At 53.3% G+C, this 7,690-nt stretch overlaps 1 protein-coding gene across 1 annotated transcript in view; it reads left to right on the top strand.

Annotated features, from left to right (window-relative positions):
- Positions 1–344: 344 nt before the first annotated feature.
- LOC104499645 (merlin) overlaps positions 345–7,690 on the top strand; it is a gene marked incomplete at both ends in the record, with an annotated part of 10,542 nt that continues 3,196 nt past the window's right edge. The window contains 5 exons of the mRNA XM_010143176.1: positions 345–427; positions 1,069–1,144; positions 1,385–1,519; positions 4,204–4,278; positions 5,599–5,712. Coding sequence (XP_010141478.1) covers positions 345–427; positions 1,069–1,144; positions 1,385–1,519; positions 4,204–4,278; positions 5,599–5,712 — 483 coding nt within the window. The remainder of the gene's footprint in view (positions 428–1,068; positions 1,145–1,384; positions 1,520–4,203; positions 4,279–5,598; positions 5,713–7,690) is intronic.

The following is a 7,690-nucleotide window of genomic DNA, read 5'->3' as shown; positions in this document are numbered from 1 at the left end:
ATGTCCCTGCTCCCTGCAGAGGGGTTGGACTAAATGACCTTTAAAGGTTCCTTCAACCCAAACCATTCAATGATTCTATGATATTTTAATAAAAACAGAAACAAATGTTTCCTTTCTTTTCACGGTTTCGTGCTGTCTGCGTCCCCTCACCGTGGCCTGGGGACAGCGTGCCTCTGCTGTGTGCTTGGGAGGGCTGAGTCAGCGCTGGGTGGTGCTGGGCACGGGGCTGAGTGTGTCCTGCAGAGAGCTGCCTGCCTCAAGGTTGGATGTGGTACTGTGCAGGAGTATGAGGCTCTGACGAGAACGGCAGTGTGACCTGGTCTCTGTCTCCCCCTGTTCCTCAGGTGATAAACCTGTACCAGATGACCCCGGAGATGTGGGAGGAAAGGATCACAGCCTGGTACGCCGAGCACCGGGGCAGAGCGAGGTGAGCGTGCGCTGTGCTGGTGCTTCAGGGTCATTCCCCTCGCCTGAGGAGTCACTGGGGTTTGGGGGCTTGAGCAGGTGATGGGTGAGCTCTGCTCACTCTGTCGCAGGCTCGCGAAGGGCGCAGGGCTTGCTTTGATTGCTCTGCATCTGCCCTGCTGTCCCCTGCTCATTGGTGGGGTCCTCAAGAGAGTTCAGGACAGACACCCAGTAAGGGACCACTTGCAGAGGGGCAGGAAGGGGGTCAAGGTGTTTTTTGGGCCAGGAGAAGAGTCAGAGATTCAGTCTCATGAGATGTGCTGCCTCGGGTGGTGAAATGCTCCATGGGGGGGATTCAGCTGGATCTGAAGCAGATCCCTCCCAGGCAGGGATCTCCTGTTTGTGCTGGAGGGTTTGGGAGGTGGGCAAAGCAGAAGCCTCTCGCCAGGCAGGCACCTGCAGCCATTAAGATGCTGGTAAGCTGCAGAGTGGGATTTGCTGTTGGGCTTTATTGATCCTGCCAGCAAAGACAAGCCTGACCTGTGCGATAGCGACAGCCTGGGCTTTAAAGCCTCGTGAGTGCTGAGGATCAGAAGGAGCAGCTGTTCCCCTCTCTCTGATCCTACACAACCATCGTAACGCTGGCCTTTCTTTGCCCGACAGAGATGAAGCTGAAATGGAGTATTTGAAGATAGCTCAGGACTTGGAGATGTACGGAGTGAACTATTTTGCGATCAGGGTGAGTGCAGGCTGAGTCGTGGCTTTGTGCCAGCGTAGCTCTGGTGTTAGTCTCTGTCTTCTGTGTGGCTCTGAGGTGGGATGAGTGGAGCCTCAGCGAGGCAGCAGACCTGGAAGGTGGCTGCTGGGGAGGCAGAAGCTCTTCTGATACACAGCGCTGCTGGATGACGCTAACAATGGTCCATGCCAAACCCTCCGAGTGCAGTTAAAGGCTTTTCTGCTCTTTTCTTTCCTCCTGTAGAATAAGAAGGGCACCGAGCTGCTCCTTGGAGTTGACGCTTTGGGTCTTCACATCTATGACCCTGACAACAGGTTGACCCCTAAAATCTCCTTCCCGTGGAACGAGATTCGGAATATCTCATACAGCGATAAAGAGGTACGGAGGCGCCTCCTCTCTTCCCTGAGAGCAGTAAGAGCACAACCATGATTTAAAATGGTTTCTCGTAGCTGTGTTTGCTGTCACCACCTTAGCTAAGGGCAGCTCAGCTTTGCCAGGGGAAACCTCAATTCTGAGGCTCTCTGAAACCTTCCTGGCATGGACGTGTGAGAGATCTTTGGCTCCTCTTTGGTTTTAGAGCGAGTTCAAACCCACTGTGTATTTTTTTCAAAAAAAACCCTAAAATCCCTGTGATGTGCGTAGCCCAAAGAGTGGAGCTGAGGAGCTGAGCTCTCTGCTTCGCTCTGTTCCAGTATATACGGCTGTGTATACGTTTTGCGCCATGAAATACAGCGAGCCAAGTTCCCGGCGAGAAGAGCTCTTGCTGTAGCCTTACATCATCTCAAGCTTTTGGGGCTGCTGGGCTTGGCGTAACAGCTGGAATCTTTTTAGGAAGTGGAGTAATTTAAGCCTGCTTTTGGATAGGTATTTATTAAACCCAGAGCGTAAGTATGAATCTTCTGAATCTCTGGCCATCAAACGAAGCTGAGAACAGCGGTGAAGCTGGCTGTGGAGGGAGGCTGAGCTGCTCGGTTCTCAGAGCTACTCAAAGACAACCAGCCGCCTTCACAATAAGGAAGAAAATGAACTTTTTAATTAAAAATTGCTTCCCAGTCTAAACATGATATCAATCAAGGTAAAAACTAAAGGTTTCTCATCAGCAGCATTTATTGCATGTCTCGTGAAGTTGGGAGACCTTATTGTTCTCTGCAACTACTTGAAAGAAGGATGTAGAGAGGTGGGGGTTGGTCTCTTCTCCGATATAACAAGTGACAGGACGAGAGGAAATGGCCTTAAGTTGTGCCAGGGAGGTTGAGGTTGGATATCAGGGAGAGCTTCTTTACAGAGAGGCTTGTCAGGCATTGGCACAGGCTGCCCAGGGAGGTGGTGGAGTCCCCATCCCTGGAGGGGTTTCACAGACACGTAGAGGTGGTGCTGAGGGACGTGGTTTAGGGACCCTGGCAGTGCAGGGGGAACAGTTGGTCTCGATGACCTTTTTTCAGGCATTGGCACAGGCTGCCCAGGGAGGTGGTGTAGTCCCCATCCCTGGAGGGGTTTCACAGACACGTAGAGGTGGTGCTGAGGGACGTGGTTTAGGGACCCTGGCAGTGCAGGGGGAACAGTTGGTCTCGATGACCTTAAAGGTCTCTTTCAATCAGATGAAACTGTAAGTTTTATAAGCAGGAAGACGGTGCTGGAATTCACTTCACTTGTTGTACTCCTTAAAAATAAAGAGGTTCCCAGCTCTGCAGAGCAGCCCAACGCTCAGTGCCTCTCGAAGGCTTTCCTGCCCGTGGCAGAGGAGTGCAGTGGAAGCTGTCGGCCTCAGCATCACCTCAAAAACTGGGGGATCGAAGCTCCAGGCCTTGACAGGAGGCTGTAACAGAGCCGCCTTCTGGAGGAGGGGACTGCCACCTTCCATCAGATCAGTCGTCTGTGAGATAAGATGACCACAAGTAGACCTGACGTGATAGCGAACAGCTTAATAGCTGGGTACGACAGTACATCGGCACCGTGGCAGGGTTAATCTGTCCTAACAAAGACTGACGGTTCCTGCGGAACCGCAGTCCCTCTCCTGGTGCATTGCTGCTGTAGCTTTCAATGACTCGTGGGGCTTCTGCCGGAGCCCCAGCCCAGAGACGTCCACGCATGTCTGCTTGGGTGAAAGTCTTAAAAGATTGGCTCTTAAACTGACAAAACGCAACAGTGCCGGGGCGAGCTCTGCCGAGCCCTTCTCGGGCAGCGCCGAGCGTGTTGACAAATGGAGCTGCTTTAATGGACAGAGACTGCTCCAGCGCCGGCTCTGCAGCCGGCTCTCTCCTTAGCGTCTGGGGGAGTGATGGAATAGACGCTCGTCTTCTGAAAAATATGGTGTGGCAGAGCACTCTATCTCTTCAAGCACCCTTCTGTTAGTTCAAAGCCTTCTGTCTGTCCAGAACTCTCGAGTCTGGCCGTGGCACCTGTATCCTCCCAAGAGACCTGCTGTGGGAGAGCGCTTCAGAGCGGGTAAAGCCAGGCTGCAGTTACAGCTGTTGGGTTGGTTGGCACATGGAGTGTAAATACAGGTTAGAGCGAGGGAATAATGCTTGGAATTGCAGAAAAGTCTTGTGACATGAGTTCTGGAGAGCAAAACACGTGGAAAACCTTGCTGGGGAGCCCTTGTGAGCGGAGGTGTCTGTGGAAAGGGCAGTTGCTGTGTTCGCAGTGCAACCCTCCTGCCCACTGACTGGGCAGCTGAGCTGGGTCCTCCTCCCTCCAGAAGCGTCCAGGGTACCTGCTGTGCTCTCTCTGTTAGGAGAGCAGCATCTTGCCCTTCCTCAGAGGGTTCTGAGCTGTCCCTGCCCCCTGCAAGGTGCTCTGCAGAGAACACCAGCTCTCGGGCGTTGCAGTCTGCTTCTGTGGCGCTCACGTTCTTCTGACCAGAGGAACACTTGTCTCCTTGGTTGCTTTTGATACCGGTTCTCTTGCTTGGCTAAAAGCCACGGGGACAGCTCTGAGCCTTGTTCATCTGACACTGCCGACCTCCTCTGAGCCAGAGCTTTCACTAAGACTTTTATAGCCGTGTTTTTATTAAATGCAGCACTCTCCGATAACGCTCTCCCTCTTTATTTTTTCCTTTTCAGTTTACGATTAAGCCATTGGACAAGAAGATTGATGTTTTTAAGTTCAATTCGTCAAAGCTGCGTGTGAACAAGCTGGTAAGTCTACGGAGTGAGTCGTTTTTATTGCCTGCAGTCGGAGGGAGTGCGCTGGCCCGGCTGTAGATGTGATTTGGTGTGGCAGTTACTAATTGCTCATAGCCTCTAGAAGAGAAGGAGGAAGCTCCAGTCAAGCTCCTCTCCCCCCTCTCCTGTTTTTGTCCTCCCTTTCCGAGCTCTCAGGTGACAGCTGATTTGCGAGGCAGAAGCACCTAGTATGTAAAACTTTCTCCTCGCACCCATCTTCACTCCAGATCCCCCTTCTTCTCCTGCGGGCCTTTTCCGTTCTGCCCTGTGACCTAGATCTCCCTGGTTTGGAGGTTTGGGGCCCACCGTTACCAGAGGCACCGTCCTGGCTTTTCTGAGGCTGGTCCCCTCTCAGGACACAAGGATGGAGGAGACTACGCTGAGCTGTTCTGTTCAGTGTCTGCGTTAGAGCCCAGCTCTAGCTCATGCTCTGGATCTGGTGTCTGGAGGAGTTTCATCCAGAGTCTGGACCTTTGCTGTCCTGGGCTTCACGTGCCGTAGGGAAGTGGGGCTTCCTGACAAAGGCTTCCTTCACTGCACTGGCAGGTGCAGAGTGCTGGAGCTCCTCTGACTCCAGAGAAGTCATTCGTGGCTCGTGAAATGGAAGATGTGCATGTGAATCAGTCCTTTAGAAAAGAATCTGAGTTTAGAAACCTGCTTTTATTGCTGAAAAGAGCTTTCACCCTTCTGTGTACCCACCCCTTTGCTAACACTCCTTGGCTTCCTTCCTTGTTCTCCTTGAGCACCAGAGGAAACCACCTTGGTGCTCAAACCTCTGCAGCAAAGGTGTCTGAAGATGTCCAAGGCCATTTTTGATAAGCTGCCTGTTTGTCCAAGATGGAAGGTGGTTTTCCTCCTGTTTTTCTCTAAGCTCAATGCTTTAATCGTGCAGTGGGGAGAAGGTCTGAGTTCGTCTTGGACCTAAAGAGAGGGGACAGTGAGAACTAAGGAGCCACTCAGAGCTCTCGAAACCTTTCTTTCATTATTGACCTAATGCCTTTTGGGGGCTGGTGTCAAACGTGCCAAAACTGTGCTGTGCTGGATGCAAGAAACCAGCAAATGGGCCTCTGCAACGAGCTGATAGCCTGGAGGAGGTGGCCTTTGGTCTGGGACTTGGCTCCTGCCCCTTGCGTGTATAGCAGAGCTCCTAGGGGCTGAGGTCCATGGTGGAAGTGCTTCCAAGCTCCAAGCCAAAGCAGTTCAGGTGGGTTTTGTGTGTCAAGAACACCAACCACCTCACTGTCCCCACGTGTACAACTGTTTCTCTCTGCTCTTCCCCCTTGACTGGAACAGATCCTTCAGCTGTGCATTGGGAACCACGACCTCTTCATGAGGAGGAGGAAGGCAGACTCCTTGGAGGTCCAGCAGATGAAGGCGCAGGCCAGGGAGGAGAAAGCCAGGAAGCAGGTGAGAGACATGTTGTGAGCCAAAATCAGGAATGCAAATGAACTTGGGAAGGAACAGTCCCCACAATGACATCAAGCGCATGGAGCAGCTTTGAGGGACGCTCCAGCTGAACATCTCTCTTTAGCGGCCTGCTCCCACCTCGCCAGTCACTCCCACCTTGGCTCTGCAGGCTGATGGCAGCCCACATCCAGCCCTCACACTTGGGAATGACCTGGGAGGGCGGGAGGGAAGAGCTGATCTGGGTGTCCTACGAGCGTGTGTGTGTCTTCCCTGCCTCCTCCACTTGTGCCCGGGCTTCGTAGCTGGAAAAACTGGAGCATGCTGGGGTAGTTGCTTGTAATTAAAGCAGGGGCTGTGAGGGGGAGCCGTGCTCTGCCGTCGTTCTTCGCCTCGTTTTCTAATGACATGGTGATGGAATGCACGCCGGCGTCCCGGGGCACGCAGCCTGCATGCTAATTCGGCGCTGGCCTCCTTTATCTGCCGCAGGTCAGGCTGGGCGGCGAAAACGGCTCTTTGGAGGCAGCAGCGTGTGGCCGATGAGCATATATCAGCAAATTGGATTGTCTGAATCATTGTTTTCTGCTCGTAGACCTTTTCTACTCACTGAAACCGGCACAGCTAATCTGAGGACCGATGCTTAGAATATAAATGTCCCTTTCGCAAGAAAGCCGCTAGATAGCAGCAGCAGAGGCCAAAGCACCCAGGAGGGCCTTATGCTCAAGGGGCTGCCAAGTTAATGAGTTTGAGCATGTCCACATGGGCTGTTGAGGTGCTCAGCTGACCTGGGGATGTGACGTGGCCTGCCTTGCTGGCAGCTCCTGAAGCAGTCCTCCATCCTGTAGCTTGTGGGGTGGCAGGAGAGGGCAGGACAGGACATGAGTCACTGCGACGTAAGCAGGACAGCTCCTCTGGGCAAGGGGCTTCTTGCTTCCCATGGGGTTTCCTCTGGATTAGCGGAGCAAAAAGTCCTCCTTGGGAGGAGCAACGTGTTGTCCAAGCACTGGTGGCTTCAGGGACTGGTTTTACAGTCTTGGGAGTTTTTTGATGTGTTCAAATAACACCAGCGAGACCCGAGATAGGAGAGGCGGAGGAGCTCTGCAGGAAAGGTCAGCCTTCTGCTGGGGTTGGCTGCCCTCTCCTGAGCCAGCCACCGTGCTGTCCTGCCTGCTCTGTCCTCCCTCCGCAGGACCCAGAGCTGTTAACTGGTTCCAGAGAGTCCTTTTATAGCGGGAATCCTTGTTAATGCAAGTCCTGAGTGGGATGCAGATCGTAATGATAATTAACGAGGCGAACCTTTAATAGAAGGAAGTGGAGCTGTTCGAGCGGTGGGCATCCCGCTTTCAGAGCACAGTTGGTGTCCAGGCAGTGGAGAAATGTGTCTTGTCACACTTATTTCCCTTATTAAACCCGGCAGGCGGCCCGTGCAGTGCTGCGGTGTGGGTATTCATAATGCACCCTTCTCTGTCGCACTGGAGTGCTTAAACTTGGTGTGTTAATTAGCCTGACGGCTCCCCTTGGACGCTTGGCTAGTGGAGAGGCAGTCGTGGAGCGCGCTCTGTCTGCACAACACTCCTGGCATCTTCTGGGAAGAGGAGACAGGTTCTGGTGGTTTATCTCGGGGTAGCTTGGATCTTCTGCAGGAGAAGCGTTGCTGTTTCCTGCAGACTGAGCTGGTGGTGGAGAGTTGGTTGTATGCAGGGGCTGACAGAGGTGGATCACTCTGTGACCTCCCCTATAAATGAGTGGAAGGGACATTTCCGGCATGTTGGGTTAGGTGTCTGATGAAAAGCATCAAGGTTCAACAAGGCCCAGTGCAAGGTCCTGCACTTGGGTTGGACAATCGCCGGTTATCAGCACACGCTGGGGATGATGGAACTGAGAGCAGTTCTGCGGAGGAGGACTTGGGGTGCTGGTGCGGAAAAGCTGGACAGGAGCTGGCAAGGTGCGCAGGCAGGCCAGCCGCCCCCCGGGGCTGGGG

Source organism: Buceros rhinoceros, unplaced genomic scaffold (genome assembly GCF_000710305.1).
Source record: "Buceros rhinoceros silvestris isolate BGI_N320 unplaced genomic scaffold, ASM71030v1 scaffold7449, whole genome shotgun sequence".
Lineage (NCBI taxonomy): Eukaryota > Metazoa > Chordata > Aves > Bucerotiformes > Bucerotidae > Buceros > Buceros rhinoceros.
This window is presented reverse-complemented; position numbering and strand designations above follow the sequence as displayed.